At 41.2% G+C, this 22,687-nt stretch overlaps 2 protein-coding genes across 8 annotated transcripts in view; both read left to right on the top strand.

Annotated features, from left to right (window-relative positions):
* The window catches only part of lims2 (LIM and senescent cell antigen-like domains 2), a 38,063-nt gene extending 29,001 nt beyond the window's left edge, over positions 1 to 9,062 (top strand). For all 4 annotated transcript variants that reach the window (XM_030080123.1, XM_030080124.1, XM_030080122.1 and 1 more), the window contains exons 5-10: positions 274 to 423; positions 2,033 to 2,183; positions 3,996 to 4,088; positions 4,473 to 4,521; positions 4,798 to 4,873; positions 8,144 to 9,062. In XM_030080123.1, the coding sequence (XP_029935983.1) occupies positions 274 to 423; positions 2,033 to 2,183; positions 3,996 to 4,088; positions 4,473 to 4,521; positions 4,798 to 4,873; positions 8,144 to 8,258 (634 nt within the window). In that variant the 3' untranslated portion in view covers positions 8,259 to 9,062. The remainder of the gene's footprint in view (positions 1 to 273; positions 424 to 2,032; positions 2,184 to 3,995; positions 4,089 to 4,472; positions 4,522 to 4,797; positions 4,874 to 8,143) is intronic.
* Positions 9,063 to 10,100: 1,038 nt separating this feature from the next.
* ranbp2 (RAN binding protein 2) overlaps positions 10,101 to 22,687 on the top strand; it is a 33,789-nt gene continuing 21,202 nt past the window's right edge. For all 4 annotated transcript variants that reach the window (XM_030080109.1, XM_030080111.1, XM_030080108.1 and 1 more), the window contains exons 1-10: positions 10,101 to 10,304; positions 11,802 to 11,869; positions 11,984 to 12,095; positions 12,498 to 12,650; positions 16,694 to 16,924; positions 17,322 to 17,464; positions 17,854 to 18,049; positions 18,849 to 18,989; positions 20,829 to 20,988; positions 21,936 to 22,117. In XM_030080109.1, coding sequence (XP_029935969.1) covers positions 10,233 to 10,304; positions 11,802 to 11,869; positions 11,984 to 12,095; positions 12,498 to 12,650; positions 16,694 to 16,924; positions 17,322 to 17,464; positions 17,854 to 18,049; positions 18,849 to 18,989; positions 20,829 to 20,988; positions 21,936 to 22,117 — 1,458 coding nt within the window. In that variant the 5' untranslated portion in view covers positions 10,101 to 10,232. The remainder of the gene's footprint in view (positions 10,305 to 11,801; positions 11,870 to 11,983; positions 12,096 to 12,497; positions 12,651 to 16,693; positions 16,925 to 17,321; positions 17,465 to 17,853; positions 18,050 to 18,848; positions 18,990 to 20,828; positions 20,989 to 21,935; positions 22,118 to 22,687) is intronic.

Raw genomic sequence — 22,687 nt, 5'->3', positions numbered from 1 at the left:
TAAAAGTTTTATTGAATACCTGTGCTATTAATCATTTGGAGCAGGATAGCTTGCAAGGAGACTACTAGATAATCAACAAACTAACCAGGTCAAGCTCTTGTCTCGGAAAACTCTAGTCCTAGTTTTTAGTGAGGTTGTTCTACAAGCGGAGGTCTAGGGTTTGAGCCCTCGACCTGCATCTACTTTTTTTTTTTTTTTTTTTTTTTACATTTATCTCTTTCTCTTTTGTTGTTTCTTTTTCTCATCTCTCTCTCTCTCTTTCTCTCCCATCAGGCACCTGTGCCGTCCATGCCATAACAGAGAGAAGGCTCGGGGCCTCGGCAAGTACATCTGTCAGAAGTGTCACGCCATCATCGAGGAGCAGCCTCTGCTTTTCAAAAACGATCCGTACCACCCTGACCACTTCAACTGCAACAACTGCGGGTACAAATATATACACACACCCATGAAACTGGTCGGCTCAGTTAGCCTCACAAAACATTCAAAGTGAAACAGGAGTGAGAAGAAGGGGTGGGATGCTAAATAAATATACAAGACATACAAGCTGCTTCAGGTTGTGAATGCTCTTAAAGAGGCCTTGTGTTCCTCCTGGGAGTTTCATGTTGCAGAGCAGCTCATTTAACAGCCTATTTCCAGGGCAGCGGCAGTAGCAGTTATTTAAGTATTTATAGTGGTAGCAGAGGAATTGGACTGTCTGGTCTTTTTGCAGTTTGTGTGGTGTTTAGAATAATATTGGGACAGCACTTCCTATCCTGACCACAGGGATCCTCCAGGGCTTGTGGCTGCCAGGGTCAAAGAAAATAAAAAAGGAACAAACAAAACACGCCTTGAATCCGGGATTGAAACAACCTTCAAGTCCACTACTTTGCTAAAAAGCATCAATACCATAATGGAAAACACGAACACTCAATTAAAAGTAAAAGCAAAGTATAGAAGTATTATAAGTAAAATATATGGTTAAGTCTGAGAAGATGCATTTGATGATTAATCAATACATTTATTACCCCCTATATCAATTACCGGCCGGTCACAAACACTTAGCGGCCTGCCAGGAGTCTTTCTGATTCTCCCAACCACTCACAGCCACATGATGTGATTGTTAATTATACTATTACAAGATGAATTTTTGTTGCAGCTATGATTCACTGATGAAATGTTTTAATTGTGAAAATTTTATGATTTTGCAAAAATGGGTTTACGCTTACATATAAAATGATGCAGGGCAGATTTAGCACATTTGACTCACTCTCTGGTTTGAAATGAATGGAGAGCAATGGAGAGCAAAGCATTTTATGAATTTAATGTAATTCCAGCCTGAGAGTCTGTGTTGTACTGTGGAGTCAAGAGCCTAACCAGAAAAACCTGTTTGTTTTTCCATAACTGGTATTGATGATTATTACCCTGTGGCTTTCAGGAACGCCGCTGAAATACTCAATATTGAGATCCATGCTCGGAAACACGCACACACACACACCTCATTCATGCCAATGCAGTCATCTGACTCATTTGAGTTAGGTTGATAAGAATGAACTAAAGGTGTGGTCAGTAATTTGATTACAACTTAAATCTTGCACAATTTCTTGTAATGTCTACTGCAGTACTATGAGTGAAATATGCAGTTATGTTCACATTAGCCACACTTTTGCATCTGCTTAAACAGCTACTATTACTTACTGTCAAGAAATCTCTCCATCTTCTCTGTTGTGCTTTAGTATTAGCATCTACCCATCACTGCTGCTGAGTGGAAATTGATTTATTCCAGTTTTGATGCAATTAAGACATTATTTATTCATGGATAATACCATGCAAATACCTAATGTGATGTTATTCTTTTTTCTTATTTAAATTTGAGCCCTCAAATCTTAAATCCACCTTCAAAATCCAATTTCTTTTCTGCATTTCTGAAAAACAGATTTTTTTGGCATATGTTTTCCCTGTCCATTAACTGTTCACTAGTTTGATTTGTGTCTCCTGAGCCTTGGCAAAGCTGATGTATAACCACAGGGTTCGTCTCTTCTCTGTCTGACTGTAGTAAGGAGTTGACTGCTGATGCCAGGGAGCTGAAGGGCGAGCTCTACTGCCTGCCCTGCCACGACAAGATGGGCGTTCCCATCTGCGGGGCCTGTAGGAGACCCATCGAGGGTCGTGTGGTCAACGCCATGGGCAAGCAGTGGCATGTGGAGGTGAGATGTACTGTCTCTGTTATAATATATAGTGAAGTTTAGATTACTTTACCTCGGCACACACTGAAAACAACCGAAACAAACTTGAAGCTCCTATACTTTGTGATCTGTATTTGTGATTCTTTGGCATTAATAGATCTAAAAGTTGTATCATCACTCTGACAAAAAATATGGAATGGGATTTTTCTAAAAAGTCAGCTCTCTAAGTTATGATAATTGTTTTACTATGCTTATGCAACGAGTCAACACCACATAGTCTCAGTGTTAGTGGAAATCTGAAGTTGCCATAATTTTACAACCATGGATTTAAAGTCATCTTATAATTTTGTCCTCATTATAAATATTGGGCTGTGTAACGATGTAATAGTAATAACAGTAATAGTGCAGTTACTGGTAAATATTTGGAATCAGATGTACTGATCATTTTACAGCATTTAGCCCCATTGACCACCACATATTCGACTCTGTCCAGAAAGTGCTGCCACTGCCCCCAGTGGCCAAAAGACTGCACTGCACCTTTTTTCCTTTGTCACAGCAGTCAGGGGACCTGGTTTGTCTTTCTCTTTCTCTAGGCTTTGATTAAACTCTGTTCGTCTGGATGTGGTTGTTGTTCTGTTCTATCCACATTTCTTCTTCTCCTCCACAACACTGTCTCCTAATGATGTAAATCATTGTTTCTCCATTGATATCTACACGGTTTGTCTCTTTTTTCTCCTCAGAATCATTCCACCTGTCTTTTCTAATTTCTCTTCCTCTTTCATGTGTCTCTTTACATATCTGTGGCTGTTTTCCTGTCTTCCTTCCTCCCCATGTAGCACCATGTGTGCGCTGTGTGTGAGCGCCCATTTCAGGGCCACCCGTACTATGAGCGAGGTGGCCATGCCTACTGTGAGAGACACTTTGACATGGTGAGGGGTGCAGGCATGGCCTGACCCTGACTTATCCCCGAGCCTTGCTCCCCCCTGCCTGGCTGCAGTCTGCTGGCCCCCCATGCTAGGATTACACCGATACATCATTTTGCTCATATAAAAGGCTGTATTAAGAAATAATCATCAGTCAGACACTGATATGATGGAGCTTCCTCCTTGACCACAGCTAGTCAATGTGATTCTATTATTTTTTCATCAGATTTATGAGCAGTGGAATGATTTCAGTGTGCTGTGGGAGGACTTTACTCAACAGTGTGTAAGACCTGCAGTAAAACCTTCCTTATCCTTGCCTCTTCCCTAAGGAGCTGCTGTCCTGCCTAAAATGAATTTGTTCATCTGGATTTCAGTTGAGACTTTCAATGTCTTTTGTAATGCTCTAAAAAGTGTTTGAAAAGCTTTTCTACCCGGAGAAGAATCCATTTTTTTGGGCATCAACACAAAAGATCATCCTTCAAAAATATCAGCATTCGTATCAGCCTTCAAAAACCCATATCGGTCTAACCCTGCTCCACGGTGCTCATTATCCTGCACAGACACACGAGGGCTCCTCAGTGTCAGCAGTGACCGACTTCTGCTGCCTCTGATAAAACCTTTTATTCGGAGCCTTATCAGTTGTGTTGTGTTTGAGTCATGGGAAAAGGTCTCTGAAGACACATAGATATTGTACCTTTCTGCCTCTGGGCCCTATCATAGCATTCTTTTAGTATCTTAAGTGTCTGTTTGGGGAGGTTGAGTACCACCTGAGGGCCTTGCTGTTCGTTCTCTACTTGGTGTATTCAGCTCAGACACACTAACAGGACAGAGTTGGACAGAACTGATCATGGACTGACTGTGATGGCTGTGCTAACGGTTTGTGCTTGGCCATGGGTTTGTTTGTTTGCAGCATTTTGTGTGTGCTAAGTGTGAGAAACCCTTCCTGGGACACCGTCACTACGAACGCAAGGGCCTGGCCTACTGCGAGACCCACTACAACCAGGTAATACTCAACTACTGAATGCCCGACTGGCCCAACATCTCTCAAAGGTAATGCAGTGAAATACAATGAAACACAAGGCAGAGCAGAGTGAATCATGCTGGTGTCACTTGAACAGCAGCAACACCATGTTTTGTGAGTTTGTTCCCCATTTCTAAGCTTTGTAATGACTCCACCTAGTGTTTGAATTTGACATGTACATGTTCCCGATGTTCTGTATCCTTTCAGAGAAATGCTTAAATGTTTTGGTAGGCCCGTGCTTGTTTTTGCATGGCTCCCGAACGCAGCATGCTGTGTGGAAGACTGCATTGCTTCATAGTTTTATAACTCTAAAGAGGTGTTACTCCACTGCTCACAACCTTCTCTGCTTCTCCTCCTCACGCACAGCTGTTTGGAGATGTTTGCTACCATTGCAACCGTGTTATTGAAGGCGACGGTAAGATAGCCTTTTATGATGTCAAGTATATTCATTTACTGTGATTTTTGTCACTCATCGTGTTGTCGTGTTTGTGTCTTCCATTAGTAGTCAGCCATTTTGACACGAAATAGGCGGGTAAACCTGGGTGTTACTGATGACATTGACAAAGGTTCTGTTCCATTGGGTGATTCACCACCTGCTAAACTGGGATGGGGTGTCAGAAACATGGTAAATGGGACCATGGTAAACTGGGAACTTGGCTCAACCTGACTGGGTTTCTTCCATATATTTCAGTGGTGTCTGCCCTGAACAAAGCCTGGTGCGTCAACTGTTTTGCATGCTCCACCTGCAACACCAAGCTCACCCTCAAGTAAGTAATGCGAAATAATGTCTGACTGTGGAATTGGATAAATCCCCAAACTGTAAACTCTATCGGTATATTCGCTGAGCGTGTAGTGGGTCTTTGATGTTGCACGCACTCTCTGAAAATACAACTAGAAATTGGCCAAGTTTGTTCTGCTTTCTCTGTCATTTCCTCTGTTACGTCTATTTCTGCATGTGTGACTGTCTGCTTATCCACTGTGCAGCTGACCGTCTGATTTTCAATCTTGTCACTCCTTTTCCACCGTTGTCTCTGCGTTTGTCTTCCTCTTCTCTCACCTGCCCTTCAACTCTCTCCTCCTGCCTCTCCGACTGCCATCTCTTTTCCCTTCCTCCTCCCACCGTCCCCTCGCCGTCTCTGCCTCTTCCCTGCTCTGTCAGGGATAAGTTTGTGGAGGTGGACCTGAAGCCGGTGTGTAAGCACTGCTACGAGCGCCTGCCGGATGACATGAAACGCCGGCTGGCCAAGCGTGAGCGTGACTTAAAAGACAAGAAGAAGAAACCGCTGATACCCATGTGTCTGTAATCCTCTCTTCCTCCTTTCTCCTCACTCCCACTATCCCTCCTTTGGTTAGTTTCCATCTTTTTTTTCCTTTCTGTTTGTTTCCTTTGCTGTTTCATTCTCATCTGTCCATTCTGTAATTGTTTGCTACAGTGTTTGAGTAGCTGGGACCGACAAATGGGTTCCACTTAAGACCAGATTAAGCAAACTAAACAAAGCCAAATGACCAAGCAGGGAACAAATGACGCAGACGAGCTTAACCCTTGAACTCTGATTTTCCCTTAAATTTCCCATTAAACGGATAGCTCACTCATTAGGACAGTAGTATCTTCCTCTCATTGTTACTGAGTGCTGGTTACTGGCTGGATGCTCCAAATGCAAACTTCCCCCAAGCTAACACTCTGAAAAATAACTAAATTAATGCACTGAAACTGTTAATCAAGCTAAGTTTGAGTTTCTACTTGTGTTTCTGTGGTGGCTGTTGCTCCTCTGCTGCGGAGTGATACAGGAAGTGCAGAAGTTACCGGATCTTCCCATTGTTGATAACAGCAAAAATACAGTTATAGGAAGCAATGGGAAGATAGCACCACGACTGTCCTACAGAACAGCCACGGATATAAGTGAAATAATTTCAAGGGTTTCAGAATGGGCGCACTATCCCTTTAAGTAGTTTGAAAGCTATTGTATTGTAGGACAGTGTCACATATTGTCACATGCCATTGTGTTATGGCTGCAGAATTAAATCAAACAGAAAACATTTAGGTGTCTTGTGCATCATTTTATACACATTTTGCTGTAATTCAGCAGGACATATTTGGCATGTTTGGAAACCTGTCAATCTCCACTGGGATTTAAAATGAAGTTCTGTGGCTGTGGACAAATCTCACATGCACAGCAGTGACAAACCCACCTGCTGGCAGCGCTGTTGAAGAGGTTCAATACTCCACCTAACAGCTGAAACTAATAATCGTATAATCCACTGCACACACAGAGACCATAATGTGTTATTGATGTGTTTCATATTTTTACCATGCTCTATTTCAGCTTAATTTATTTGTCATATCTCTGCCATACCTCTTCACGTTAGTTAGTCTAGCTGAGCCAAATGTCAGAGGCAGAGAGCAGGCAGGTAAATATGCGGTAACGTGTTTAGGGAACGTCTGAATGGGCTAAAACTGGTGTTACATCACCGGTGTTTGACATGTTTACCGGAAATGTTTTAGCACATGGCTGTTTCTCAGCCAGATGAACTGGTAAGGATTTGGCTGGTAACTGGTAATTCTTCATAGCAGTCTGTCACATGCTCAAGGAACGGCTTTGCTGCCTTTGTCTGTCTGGGTGTATGAGGTAAAACCTTAATCGTTTCCGGTGGGGTTCAGGCCTCGGCCGGCCAACTGCAGAGGTCTCACTGGGTCCCTCACATGCCCTGGCCTGCTGATCCACTGCCAGCCGTAATCTGCTTTGAGGAGGAATGCTGTCTTGGAGCAGCTAACAGGGAGCATTTGGCAAGCTGGCCTGAGTGAGAAGTGTTTCATACAGAAGGCAAAATAATCAGTTAGCAAATTAACATGTTGGGGCGCTAGACCATATGCTGTGACAGAAGAATATCCCAAAATATCCTGTTTAAGTAACTACAGGATTAAAAAGTAATGCATCTAAAAGTATAAAGGGCCTTGTTTAAAATCCATCAGAATCAAATTTACTTAGCAGCTTATAAAATAGACCTTCCATTCACTCTTTTAAGTGGGCTGCAAAAAGGAGAATGCAGCAGAGTTCAGGATGTGATATTGCACATGCTATCACAAACCATATAATAGCACATGCAAAATAAAATTCTGAAAGTCATTTTATCAGTGTGATTAAAATACTAATAATTCAGCAGTCAGCATTCAGCAGTGCTACATTGTTTGCATTTCTTTTGCCTGTCAGCTAGCTAGACAGCAACTGGGCTTTAGTGAATACTACAATCAATCTAACTGCATTGACATCAACTAGTTTATTTAATATTTGTTGAATGTTGCAGTTGAATGGATCTTTGGAATGCAATTTATAATTTATCAGTTTATGAAATATTTGTGGGTTACTTTGAAAAGTGTTACTCTGTGATAAATGGATTGTAAAAAAAAAAAAAAAAAATACAAAAACCAAGCCATTTTAAAAAAAATTACGGAAAGTACAGAAAGTACAAAAATATAAAAAGCTACCTCATTTTTATTTTCTCCTTTGTAATGTATATATATTTTAATTTTTCCATAGCACATGCCATTCAACATTAATTATACCACAGCAGCAGCCTAGTATTTTGTCAGGATATGACCTATGCTTATAATAGCCAATGCAGCTACAAACCAGTGAGTCAGCAGTCACCACTTATCACTTATCATCTCATCGCATACTGCAGTGGGATAGTCAGATATGTAGTGGAGGGCAAACAAACCCAAAGTCAATTTACATAACTTTTTAAGAGCAAAACTGAGGTTAGCAACCTTTAAAGGTTGAGTTGAATTTGTATGACTGAAATACATGGTGTTCTTCACAGGAAGCAGTCAGTCTAACTACCGTTTATGAGGATAGAAATTATTTATTGGAAAAAAAAAAATGAATGACTTTTCTGTATAGTGGCAGTGATTTGCCTTATGATGATCACTGACTAGAAGGGTAGAGTTATCCATATTTCTTATACAGCAGTGTGCACGTAGCGCATGTCGAACATGCCACAGACCTTAACACAGAATTCGCTGCTCCATTTCTCCACAGGAACAAGTTTGTGGAGTTTGACATGAAGCCGGTGTGTAAGAAGTGCTACGAGAAATTCCCCCTGGAGCTGAAGAAGAGACTGAAGAAGCTGTCTGAAACTGTTGCCAGGAAGTAAACACACTGCTGCCTGGATGGAGAGACAGATTCGTGGATAGATGAGGTCTTGAGGTGGACATGCTCAAAAGGACATCCTGTAAGAAGTCACATTTCCACAGCTGACGATCACATGAGACCTGTCTCATGTTATGGGGTTGCTAAAATGCTTGTATGGGCTGATTATTTGAACAAATTTGTCTGCTTTGTCCTTTTGATTATGGCCACACAATGAACCTGTCCAGTGCCTTTTTTGCCGAAATACTGTATATCTTCCAAATGCTTGCCTTAGTCACTGCTATACTTATTGAAATCAAACAGTAACGGTCCTGTGTTTTATAAAGCAGGAAATTTCAAGAAAATTAAATAATAAAGAATGGGAATTATGATAATGACCTCATAGTCATGATGCCAGGCTGTTAAGCTGTTTGCCAGCTCGTGGTGATACCAAACAATCAGTTTGCTGCCTGTGTTGTTACCGATGCTCTAAGTAACAGAGCAAAGCCAAAGATAAAACATGACCGATTTTTACTGAATGTGTATGGAATATCTCTCACGTGCTTTTGTTTTGCTTTGCTGGATACTCAGCTCTGTTTTTTGTTATGTTACGCAAAGTAAATTTATATTCAGCTTTATGAAGTGTACTGATTTTTTTTTTTTTTTTTTTTTGGCATAGTCCATTTGTTCACAGTATATCTTTTCTAATGCTACAATAATGGAATCAGCAGTTTGTTGAATTGTCTTGCTATGTGCTAGCCACTGCATGTGTGAAACAAGCTTTATGGAAACTGGTACTTGCTTTTTTTTTTTTTTTTTTTTTTTTTTTTTTTTAAAGAAATGAATTGTGGCTTGTGCAGAAACTGAATGTGGGAGTTTGTTGGATGTGGCAATGTGTGTCTCCCTGGTTTGTAATCCAAGTAAAGTGATCCTCTTATGGTGGTGCGCTGACTTCCTCAGGGCTCCGACCCCCTGAGAAATCCAGTTGTTGAGTAGGAAAGAATAATATCAGCCTCGAAAGCATTTCACTTGAGCAGTATTTGACCATAGAAAGCTTATGTTTTATGTATGACACATTCCACTGTTTTATGGAATTGCAGAACCATTGTGGCTCCTCTGAGTTTAACTATGCCACTGCAGTTCTCTTTGTATTGTAACTTCACAATGCTTGACAAAAGGAAATATTTATTCATGTAAACACACCAAAGTGCATGTTGTAGGCTTGAATGCGAAGTTATTTGTATTTTATCATATCTAATATAATTAAGAGGATTTCTCTGAATAAACATGTATCTGTCAGTGCCATCACTGTGGATGTGTTTATGTTCTTGATTTAACATTGCTCACTTCATTTTAGTTGACAACATATCGCCTCACATGATTAATTGTGCTAGTTTACCAAAAAGAATAAAGAAAACAAAAACAAACAAACAAACAAAAAAATTGATGTCAGTACGAAAAGTGTAGCTGGAGTTTCCTCTTTCCATTACCCAATTGACCCCCATAAGATTATTGTCAGTAGTGAGTTATATTAGTGTTGTCTACTTGTGCAACAGCATATCTGTTTGAATGTCAGTATATTTGTATTGTATGAGCACTATACAGTGGTATTATCAGGATAGCACAATGTTATTTATAAGAATGATTTTAGTATTGTGTGTATGGCTGTACAGTGGTATATTATGGAGTAGTTGGGTTTAGTGGGCCACAGTAAAAGTGCGTCAGTTGTGCGTCAAAACTGAATGCTCGGTTGTGATTGGATGCGGCGATTTGCTTGTTTCAGACCAGCCACTCACAGCCCGTTGCTGAAGAACGCTTTGGATCCACGTGACCACCGCTGCCATTTGACGTTTTGAGACTGCGCACTTTCACCATGGCTGTGCTACAGAGTAACTGACGAGTCGATATTAATGTGAATTTCATTTGTAGATTTTACTCAATTTCTTGTATTCTATGCAACGGTAGTTTAGGAATTTGCAAAAAGTCGCTCTCTGAAGCCATGCGGCGAAGTAAGGCCGAAGTGGACCGCTATATTTTATCAGTACAGAGTTCGTCTCCCTCACTCAAAGAGGTAAGTTGAACCGGCGGCTAACATTAACGTTAGCATCAGTTACTGCCGTCACATCTTGCCAGCATGTGTCAACCGGTATGAGTGAAACAACTTGTAAGCAGATGGCCGTCGGACTTAACTAAGTTAATATGTGTAATATGGCGTGAACCCTGGGCTCTGGTGAAAGCCCTGTTCATCTTCCCCTACGAGCTATGCTAACGTTAGCTAGATAGCTAGCCGGCGTGATGACACTCTGGCGTGTCCTCCCCTCGCATGCGGGGAAAATGCGCGGCAGCGGCTCGGAAAGGCAGCGCCGGCTTATCCCGACCGTGTTGCTAGCTGGCTAACACCCACACGGCTAGCTTAGCCCACTTTCACAGCCAGCGCAGTTTTTCCACATTCACAACAGCACTCCACCATTTCTGACATGGGACAGACTGTGTTTGCCCGGGTACGTAACATTACGGAGAAAAAAAAACAGCCAACATAATGTAACATTGTGGCAGTTTTGTGGACAAATATACCCGGTTGAATGTGGCTTTAAGTGTTTTTGACTCCCATTAACTGCACAAAGGTTAATGGTATTTACACTATTGTAATGTATCAATAAAATGTTTAATGTATTTACCCCGCCCGCCACTGACCACTACGATGTGTTCGCTTAGGTGGAACATGACTGGGAAAAACTGCGTAGCATGTATTGCTTGCTTGGAAATTTTATTTATTCAGAGTGTACAAGGGCTAGAACATTATGACAAGAGCATATGATAGCCATTTCCATGCTCAATCATGTGGCATAAGTTGTAGCATCAGTTTTTGGGTTGATACCATTTGTTACACAGATTTGGTGTAAGATTTAACAATTTTGACCACTCGAGAATAAATAAAAATGCTTCAGAATCCCTCCAGAATACCACATTAGGACAGATGTCAAGGAACGCCATAGCAAAATTCCTATTTTGATTTGGTATCAAAAACTGGTGTCTGGAAATTGCTCACAAACCCCCCTTTATTGTCAGTTTACCGAGGAAACCCATACATCATCTGAATGTCCTGGTTCTCTAGTTTTTTGGATGTAAAGGATCATGAAGCTGTGATTATCCTGGAGGTCACAATAGGTCATCTTATACAGTGATGTCAAGTCCCACTACAATAAAATAGCTATGGGGCTAACATCATCACACATGAATCAAATGTGGCTTGTTGTATCCACAAGAGTCTCAGCTTTCCAGTCATAGCCAACGGATGCAACTCCAAGACTGTTTAGATTCCAGTATGTACAAATACACACATTTGTACTGCATGCAAAAACCCATAAAAGAGCCCATTTTCATTCAGATATGTTTAGGTCAGAGGTCATATGATACCCCCCCCCCCCCCCCCCCCCCCCCCCCCCCCACACACACACACACACACACACACACACACACACACACACACACACACACACACACACACACACACCCCACACCCCACCGCCATTAATTTACCTGTGCTGTAAATGTTCTTTTTCCACAGAAGCCGATCAAAGGCTTTCTATTTGCTAAACTGTACTTTGAAGCCAAGGAGTATGAACTTGCAAAAAGGTAAGATTGGGAATTTCCCATAACGTTTATTAATGTGAATTCTCGCATCTCTAAAGATCCGCATTATGTTAATGGCACTCATGCACTGCATAATTTTTATTGTGCTCCACCTAGACATGTATCAGAATATCTCAAAGTCCAAGAGAGGGATCCCAAAGCACACAAATTCCTTGGCCAGCTCTATGAGAGAGAGGGGGAGGTCAACAAAGCAGTAGGATGTTACAAGGTAGGACATGAATGTCAAGTCACCCAGGCCACTACAGCTGAAAGACTGCATGGTATTCCCTGCTTGGACACATTGCATAACACAGGGATGTCCAATCATGTGCCATGGAGGGCCATGAGGCTGCAGGTTTTCATTCCAACCAAGAACTCCTCCAGATCACCTCACCTTGTATCAGAAAGGAGGAACTAATCAGTGAACTCACCTGGTGGAGGTCTTGGTTGGAATGAAAACCTGCAGCCTCTTGGCCCTCCATGACACATGATTGGACACCCCTGGCATAACACATACAGTACAGTACAATATTATTAGCTCACCTGTTTGAAAACTGTTGTAGGTGTTGACGTGTGTGTGTGTGTGTGTGTGTATGTGTGTGTTTGTGTGTGTGTGTTTGTGTTTGTGTAGCGGTCGGTGGAACTGAACCCTGCCCAGAGGGACCTGGTGCTGAAGGTGGCTGAGCTGTTGGTCAATAAGGAGGAATGTGACAGCAGGGCAGAGTTCTGGGTGGAGAAAGCTGCTAAGCTGCTGCCTGGAAGCCCAGCTGTCTTCAACCTTAAGGTCAGGTTCCTTCATTCCCAATTTCCAATGTTAACACCCCCTTTTGCTTCTTCACTGCATCTTTCAGCAGTTTGTTGTCTCTGGTTTTGCCTCCCAGACCCAAATCTGCACAGTTGAGAGTGTGCACAAGTGTAATGTTATAGCTCGAGACAAGGAATGTATAAAGATGGAAGGGACAGTATGTCATTGCGTAGTCAGAGTCCGAATTGGTGCAGAAAGTGGAAAATTCTGTGCAGTTGTCATTGTGTTGAATGGGTTTGCCACCCGTCCGGTTCTGCCTTATTTAACCGTTTAGTACCACAGCCAGGTGTTGGAATTATGCTCTTGCCAACTTGCTGATATTTGATATATGGGATTGTACATTTTTAAATTAAATGTGGCTAACATTTAGCATGGTTTGGCTAGAGTTGGGCTTCACACTCTATTCACGGTATAGTGGTGTTTTGTTGGATTTTCCATGCCTGTCCCATTGACTTCAATATTAATTACACTTGGGAAATATCTGTCTCTATAAGATATTCTTCCTTCTTTTATATGTTCTTTGATTCTGGTTCTTTTCAGTGGGTATTGTTTACCTAGTTTTCTGCCATTATAATAATTGGCTACATTCACAAGTTCCACACTTACTTCACTGCAGAGCATGAAGTTCATCCAGTTTTAGTCAGTGCTAATAGGGAGTGGATAAAACACTGGCTTGTTTAATAGTGGAGCTGAGCTCAGTTGACATTGTTTGTTCAGAGTGGAAGGAGAGCACGACATGTGTACATCCATAAAGTTGAGTTGTGGGGTTTTAATCTTTATTTTATTTATTTATATATTTTTGATGTCATCAGAATTTGTTCATTCAGTTGAACTCAGACGTAATAAATACTCACTGCAGTGTTTAACAGCACCACAGGAACAGAGTTACAGTAAACAGAAAGCAGGCAGACAGTGTTCTGCTCTGGTAGCAGTATGTCAGTAGGTTGTCATATTCACCTCTGCTCTTGCTGTTTTGTATTTTGTTTAAGCAGTGGTTTTCAAGATATGTTGTTTCCCTGATCACAGATACAACATCTATACTTGTCTGCCGGCAGTCATAATCAGAGAGATCACATTGTCTTTAACAGATGGTTGGCTAAACGCTAGTTTTAGTAACAATTATTTGATTTGTTTATTTTGATGCGGTTAAAGAAAGCATGGCATGGCATTGCATTGTATTGTAAATACCTCAACATACATTTGGAAAATCAGAAGCAGGCACATCACATTGTAATGTGAGTGTTAAAATGAATTTTCATTGCCTTTTGGCTTTAATTGTTGGAGTTTGCTTTGGTCCTTGAGAGGAAACACTAGGAGAGCACTAGAGAGTGGCACTACCTTTAAACTAGAGGAACGCAATTTCAAACGATGCAGTAAATGATTAACTTATTTACACGGTCATCAAAATGGGAAGAAAAAAGGAAAGTAAGGCAGAGGTTGAAAATATCTGGCATTATCCTTTCACATGACATTAACATAATATGTTTGCCTCTCTGAAATTATTATAAAACATGGGGTAATTTGGAGAGTGCAGATTTTCGTCCACGTTGGGCCTAGCCAGCAAAAAAAATCTGTCTCTGTTCAACACAAATGCAAAGGTGTGCTTAAAACCTATTTTGTGTGCTAATGTGAACTCTTCCTTCAGGCTTTAGATTAGAAGTTTTGGTTTGTTGTTCAAAAAGTCATTATTCTTTTGAAATGTAATATTACTTTACTGACTCACTGGGTGCAGTTCTTTGTTACCCTACTCTTTACTTTTATGCCTCCAACATGTATTGCACCCTTTGTTTTTGGTTAAAAGTGGATGTCATTATCCCTACTGTGAATAATCATGAAATCAAACAATATTAATGTCCAATGTTTATGTTGCCCTTACCAATTAAAATCAGAGTAGGAATGACAGTCAGTTTTGCTACCATTTCCATCAAAGTAGCAGGAGTACTACCATTTTGCTCATATATTTGGTAGTTTTGAATGAAGGGTGATGGAGAGCTGAATGGTTAATCAGAATATTACTGAAATCATAATATGGTCAAGTGCAATATTCAAATTGTATGTGCTGCAGTTTTTTGAGAACATGTGACAAAACATTGCTTTAAATAAAGTATAGTGGTGCTACAGAGATGCCCTGGCCTACAAATTGTATTTTCCAGATGTAATAAAACACATGTGTTTGATACAGATCCCTGCATATATATACATATATATTATTGCCATGTTATTCTTTTTTTCTTTTTTTTTTTTCAATGAAAATGATTTTTTGGACCATATCGTTCAGGCCTAGTGTGATATTCAGAGGGGCTGATAACAAAACTGCTTCAGCATGTGTTGAATGAACAGCTGCCTGGATCACAGCCCACCATGTCCCTGTAGTCCTTGTTTGATATGTCCTTCAGTTTAGGCTAAAAGGAAAAAGTCAATATTGATAAAATGCCCACAGTCTTGCCAAAGCTGGTATACATGCTTGAGGAGAAAGTGTAATTTGTGAGATAAATAGCGGCAGAGTTTTGCTCTAGCCTTTTTGTGCAGTACGTTAAAAACAAGTGGATTCTCTGAAAGGCTGTCTGTGAAATGTCTGGTCATCAGAGCCTTCCAGAGAAGCCATACATGCTGTTTCCCATGCATAAGCTGCTGTATTGTGGTTGTATGACCTGAAGTTGATGCATTTGAATATTGCTAAAACCATTTCTTTGTTTTCATCTTCAGACAGCATTAATCGCAGGAATTACTGGCACTGTTCTCAAAAGATGTCCCATTTTTTGTGAAAGATGTTTTATTGAGTTAAGAGTGTTCTACATTAAGGATGTCTGTTTATCTCCTCATCCCAGTTGATGGAAATACACATAATTCTAGTGTGATTTTGTCCATTTGGAAGAAAAAAAATATCTGTCATTCCCTATATTTATCCAGTTGTTGACCTCTAGCATGCCATGCTGACATAGACCCCATTTCATCTTTCATTTGGATGACCATATTGCATTTTAATAGAGCAAAAATGCCTGTAAAAGCAAGTAGAAACCCAGCCAGGACAGAATGGTCTGATCATCCAAACTCCCTTTAGACGTGCTCAAATATGCATCTGGAACATTGACAAACAGGTGTTTTTCTCCAGAATAAAAGAAGAAGAAATAGACAAACAGCTGTCATTCAAAACATTTTCTGTGATCGTCAAAATAAATCTGCCAAAATTGAGTAATAATTAAATAGACATGAAGCGTGATAAGAACTGTTGTGGTTTTCTAACCCAACCTTCTTTAAATAAGATTAAGTAAAGCAACAAAATGCGTTTCTTCTGACATGTAGTTTCTACAGTCATAAAAATCCTGGAAGACTCATGGAATTTGATGAAAGAGAAAAGATGTTTCCCAGGCCTGGAAATGTTTGGAAAATGGTGAAACATCTTTGAATTTTTGGGATAGTAATGAATGTTTTTACTAATGATCACAATTGTGATGACTCTTGAAGTCAAGCTAGAACCTGAGAAGAGAGAACAGTTAAGATATTTATATAAGATACTTTTATTTCATCCAAATCAGCATCTAATAACATTCTTGGAAACCAGTCAATTAGACATGGAGATTATTAGATGTATTTTATTTCACTTGCAATGCCACTCGTTAGTCGTAAAGGATGCTTTACTCATAACATCACAAAAATACAGTCATGGAAATTTGGTATGTAGTTATGGAAAGGTCATTGAAAATTTTTTGGAATGTATTTGACAAGTATAGAAACCCTTCAGTGTGACTTGGGCACAGCAGAAAACTGGCAGTCAGCAAAACAAACAATTTTGGGTTCAGTGTCAAAAGTATGAAGTTAAACAGCTGAAATGTTTTTGTTTTCATTGACCATTTATTGAAAGACATGGAACTACAGTGTGGTTGTTGAAAGGGCTTGTTTTGCTTATGCACCACAGCATTCAAATCATATGTAGACACCATCTGGAAAGGAGACACTTGTTCATGCCAGGTGGAAAGGATGTACTGACACTTCCTTGTTTTGTCCCTGCCTCTTCAATCCAGGAGTGTTTGTTGAGTCGCCAGGGTCAGCAGGGCTGGAACCAGCTGTTCGACCTCCTCCAAGCCGAGCTGGCAGCGAGGCCAGCCGACGCCCATGTCAACGTGAAGCTGGTGCAGCTGTACTCTCAGGACGGCCGGCTGGACGAGGCTGTCAAACACTGTCTGGCTGCTGAGAGAAGAGGCTTGCTACGCCACAGCCTGGACTGGTACACCGTGGTGGTGCACACCCTGCAGGTCAGCATGAAATCTATCGAAGGGCAAGAGTGTGTTCTTTGTACAGTTAGAATATTTTGGGTTTTGGTTATAATTACTGACCATTGTCATGCCCATACAGTACTAAAACATTACAACCGATCAGTGTTTCTCCATATATTTTATCCTGTTCAGGGTGAAAAAGCCTCTGGGTCAGCATTTATATCATCATAGCCAGACTAATTAAAATTTTTAAGTGGTTTAGCAGCTGCTTAAGGCAGATTGAGGCAGGTTTTACGGAGAGTTGAGTAAACGTCTCCCACATCAATCTTTAGTGATTCCTCAGGTCAGACATCTAATGTAAAAAAGATAGATGCATTTTACTGGCTGTAGTCAAGGAGAGTCCAGTCTGTTGACCCTCAGCTGATATGTATTTCAGGAGTACCTGGCTCAGCCCAGCGTCTCTAGCAATGAGAAGATGTGTCGCCGTCTTCAGCGAGAGCTGCTGTTGGCCCACTGCAGCCTGCTGAGAATCACACTGACTGTGAGCGGAGTGCAGCCCAGCCTTGACGCTCTTACAAGGTAGCATGGGTGGGCCTTTGTGTGTAAAATTGTCCCAATTCAGTTTGTTTGTTTTTTGTTTGTTTGTTTTTTCTCTTTCTAGTTTCATCTCTCTTCTCTCCAGTTTTCTAGTTTTTTCATTTATTGATAATTCAAAGAAATAATAAAAAAATCAAATCTATTTGGCTCAGTTAATTTTGTGCAGTATTTGAATTTCAAGTTGACATGATAAAGTTTTGGGCAGGAAAATATTTCCACTTTAATCCCTTTAATACATACACAAGTGGAAAAACACAACTACATTAAACAGAGGTGAAAGGAACATTTTACACATAGCACTCTGTGAAAGAAACCTGCTAACCAGTGAGAAACATGTGAATGTATGTTTAACTTTGTACAACTTTGTGTAGTTTTGACCAGGCAATGCAGACACTGAGCAGCACAGCGGGCAGCCAGACAGATGACTTGTGCGAGGTGTTTGTGGAGATGCGAGGTCACCTTTACCTGCATGCAGCCACTCTGTTGTTGAAGCTTGCCCAGGAGCGCCAACAGACCTGGAGGGCTGTTGTGGACCTGGCTGCACTGTGCTACCTGCTGGCATACCAGGTACTGACATGCCAGCTGACACAAACGTAACCAGCTCCAGCATTACATGTACACCTAATTCATCACTTTCTTAACTAAAGATCAGTGTATTTGGATTTGATCTCAGCTCTCTGACTTGATAGTTAAAGCCAGAGTATACAGTGACTGTGAGTGTTGTTGTGGAGGGGTAATTACAGTCAAAAGTGCATGATATGCAACAGATTTTCTCAAAAACTGCAGTGCACTTTTTTAGTTAAAACCTACATTGCAAATTTACTTACGTGTGTAGTTAGTATATATGACACATATTTAAGAGGTCCTCTGTGACTTATTGATGATGAGGACTTTTAAATGAGTGACAACGACCGTAATTGTCATACATGCCCGGATGTATGCTTCAGTAATGTGATCAAATGTTCTGTTCTGGGAAATTTCACCTTGAAATCTCTCATTTTCTACCTTAGAGTGTTAATAAGAAAATTGTGGATGCCAGAAAGACTGTTGTTGTTAAGTAGCTTTTAGAGCAGAATAGCTGTGGAACATACCATATCTTAAAGTACCTTAACTATACAGTGTTTTATCAAATTTCTTTTTTAATTATGTAGCCCAGTGACTATGATGCAGTTTTAGCATTGTTACACAATAGTTAATATTGCCTCATAGCAAGCATTATTTCAGTCCATTAATAGGACTGTTGGATAAAACTGCTTAGTAACAAAATATAATCCAGACCAGTAAAAGAGTCTTTGTAGAAACATTAAAAAACACACATGATTTACAATTTTGCAGCTTTTTAAAGATAAGATATTTCCTCCACCAGGTCCCCAGACCAAAGGCTAAGGTGACCAAAGGAGACCAGACAGCCCCCCAGCTGATAGAGCTGCTGGCTAACGACCGGCAGAGCCAGGCCGGCCACATGCTGCTCAACCTCAGTGCCGACACACACACGTTCATCAGAGAGGTCTGTCCATGCAGTCTTGCTTTGGTGGTTGTCAGCAGTTTGTCATTTGACCCTATTATGACAATTGCTTTAAGGTATGGGTATTTTGTCAGTCGATAGTAGATTTTTAAGGCAAATACCAAACACCAGCTACTGGTTGACAGAGCAGTCGCTCTGTGGACTGTAAGGCAAGGAACACAGACCTGTGCACTGCCTGGATCGACTACAAGAAAGCCTACGACTCATGCCACACACATGGATACTGGAATGCTTGAAGCTGTACAACATCAACAGGACCCTAAGAGCCTTCATCAAGAACTCAATGAGAATGTGGAGGACAACTCTAGAGGCTAACTCAAAGCCAATTGCACAAGTTAGCATCAAATGCGGCATATACTGTACCAATGCATGGAGACCAGCACCTTGAGGCTGTACACTAAGCGGAAAGAGGCAGGCTGATTACCCATGATCATTAAAGCCACCATCCAGGATGAAACAACAAAGATCCAGGAATACATCAGGAAGATGGCCCCCAGTGATGACCTGCTAAGTATCTCAAGCAGCAGAAGCCCAATGAGGAGGATGAAGAGGAAGAGGCATTATCTTGGAGGGACAAACCCCTGCATGGTTTGTACCACCGACAGATAGCAGAGAAGTGGCTGGTATTGAGAAAACATACCAGTGGCTGAAAAAGGCTGGACTGAAAGACAGCACAGAGGAACTGATCATGGCAGCACAAGAACAGGCCCTAAGCACAAGATCCATAGAGGCCAGTGTCTACCATACTAGGCAGGACCCCAGGTGCAGGCTGTGCAAAGATGCCCCTGAGACAGTACAGCACATCACAGCAGGGTGCAAGTTTCTGGCAGGCACAGCATAACCAAGTGGCTGGCATAGTGTACAGCAACATCTGCACCAAATTGGGGCTGAAAGTCCAAGGATCAAAATGGAAGACACCTCCAAAGGTGGTAGGGAACAACAGAGCCAAGATCCTGCAGCATTTCCAGATCTACATGGATAAGCTGGTGGTGGCTGATCAACCGTGATGGTCGACAAACAGCAGAAGAAGGCAGTAGTGACAGATGTACCTATCCCAAACGATAGCAACATCAGGAAGAAGGAACATGAGAAGCTGGAAAAATACCAAGGGCTGAGAGAGGAGCTAGAGAAGATGTGGGGAGTGAAGGCAACAGTGTTGCCGGTGGTAATCGGAGCTCTCGGGGCTGTGACCCCCAAACTGGGAGAGTGGCTCCAGCAGATTCCAGGAACAACACCTGAGATCTCTGTCCAGAAGAACGCCGTCCTCGGTACAGCTAAGATACTGCGCAGAACCCTCAGGCTCTGCCAGAACCCACCAGAGGATGAACCCTGCCAGTTTTGGTGATCTTACGACTTTTCCTGTGGCACCAGCCACTGACCAAAATGTCAGATTTTCTTGAGATCGCAATAAATCTAATTAGCTGAGTGCAGTTACATTTGACAGGCCCATTCATTCTCCCAAAAAGAAGATTCCTCTTGATTTACATTTGTTTTTGTTGTAAAGCTTCTCTCAGGCCAAATGTACAAACATCATTCTCCCTTGTGTTCCCCTGCCACACACCAAGCCAGCAGGGCACCAGCAGCCCCACACTCCTCCAGTCCATCCCTGGTTGCTGGAGTGGTAAAGCCTGTGAAACAGCATTTATGAGAAAATGAAACTGAAACCCAAGACAGAAAAAAAAATGTTATGTAATCAAATCTAATTGTGTCCGTCATATCAGAGTTGCCCAGCAATGACTTATTGTTTAAAAGGTTGATAAAAGCACCACATGGCAACAAACTGATATTTGGATGACTTAAATTATCTATTCGTGTGTGCAGGTGGTAGAAGCGTTTGGGAACCGTAGCGGTCAGGGCTCTCTGTTTGACCTCCTGTTTGGACCGCGGGCCTCCACTTCTGCCTCCTTCATTGCCAATGATGACATTCGCTCCATCAGCACCCAGGCTCCAGAGCTCTCCCATCTGTCCAAATGGGACAACGGTAAAAAAAAAAAAAAATGTATTTATGCTTTCCAGGGCTGACAGACTAATAATAAAATTATGTGCAATACTGATCAAGTACTAATATAATGCTCTGTAAAACAGTTTTTCAGTATTTTGGAAAGGGCTCTATAAGTGGTCGTGATATTAATGTTGCTTTTTTTAGACGCTGGGATGAAAAGTTACGGTTGTTTACATTTATTTTTTCAGTTTTTATGTTTTTTGTGAAGTGACAGCTGAGTTGTTCATCAGTCTTAGTAGATTTTTATTATTTGTTATTTTATTAATCATGTGCGCTACTAAAGGTTTCACAACAAATAAGCAAAATCCTTTGATTTCCTTTTATGACTTAAAATTTTTTTTTTTTTGGTTGAAACACCCACCTCATTATGTTCTGCTTCCGTGGCTAACAAAGTAGTCGTCATGCATGAACGTCAGAACTGATAATTGGCTGTGAAAAGCAAATGTTTCCTTGTGGATTATTTCCTGACAGAAAGACCATTTCACGCTGCTCAATTTCAAGTCATCAAAACACAACAGAGCTGCTTTCGTCGCCCACATTAGGAAAGTAATGTGGATGACGAAAGTTTGAAGTCTCTGAAAGTTCATTTTCATATCATAGAGGAATGAATGGAACCCAGTGGCTGGCTTCTAAAATACGACTGCTTGTTATGGGGAAAGACTAGCAGAAACATGAGGTATATACGCTTTGTAGATAATACTCTAAAAATGCAGACCACTGCATCTGTACTTAATCTTTCAAGCAAGAAAATAAGATATGTTCACTCATACATTTATGATGTTCATATAGCTTTGTTTTCCCCTTATCTTATACCACTCTAATGCCCACCTAAGTGTGATGTCTCACTGTTACCTAGCACAGTGTGTTAGTGTTGGCTTAGTTTCTGTGTCAAGTAAAAACAAAAATGGCTTTGCGCACCCCTGTAGGCTCCATCCTGCTGCATGGAGGCGACCTGCAGCACTTGAGCTGGCTGGGCCTGCAGTGGGCCCTGCAGGCCCACAGGCCAGCCCTGCGGGACTGGCTGAAGCAGCTCTTCCCCAGGCTCACTCTGGAAACCTCCAAGCTGGACACCAGTGCTCCTGAGTCCATTTGCCTGCTAGACCTGGAGGTAGGTAGGACTGTCTTATGGGACTCTTATATTGGTCAGTGGAATAAGAGTAGATGGTATTTTATATCAGTGGAAATCAGTCCTTTGTAGGTAGAGTTGTGACATTAAATTGATAAAAACATTATTTTAAAAAATTGCTGTCATTGTGCTCTGGTAGGCCTAACATACCTTGTTGTGGCGCCAGTCTAGCTGTTTGTCGCTTTTTGGACAAATTGGAAAAAAATGCCATGGCTAGTGATGTGGTTAACAGCATTTGCTTCTTATCATGATTGATTTGTCTGGTAAACAAGTACTTGATGTTACAGACAGATTTTCTGAAAACTTAAATACTTTCTGGGTTTCCAACGGCCATTTGTAGCCTTTTTCTATTTCATCAGAATTTCATATTATTCTTTGATTTTTTTTTTTTTCCACAGTGGACAGCGCATAATTTGCTAAAATGAATAAAAAAAATACAACTGATGCACTTACTTTGCAAATTGTTTTGTGCAGGGCTGATGCTAGGCCTGTGAATGACAGAATTGCATAGCACTTGGAGTGGTACTTCAGCTGCTATCAGCCAGTCTGTTT

The sequence above is a fragment of the Myripristis murdjan genome, chromosome 21 (genome assembly GCF_902150065.1).
Source record: "Myripristis murdjan chromosome 21, fMyrMur1.1, whole genome shotgun sequence".
NCBI classification, from domain to species: domain Eukaryota; kingdom Metazoa; phylum Chordata; class Actinopteri; order Holocentriformes; family Holocentridae; genus Myripristis; species Myripristis murdjan.
The sequence above is the reverse complement of the archived record's forward strand: the minus strand, read 5'-3'. Positions and strand labels throughout refer to the sequence as shown.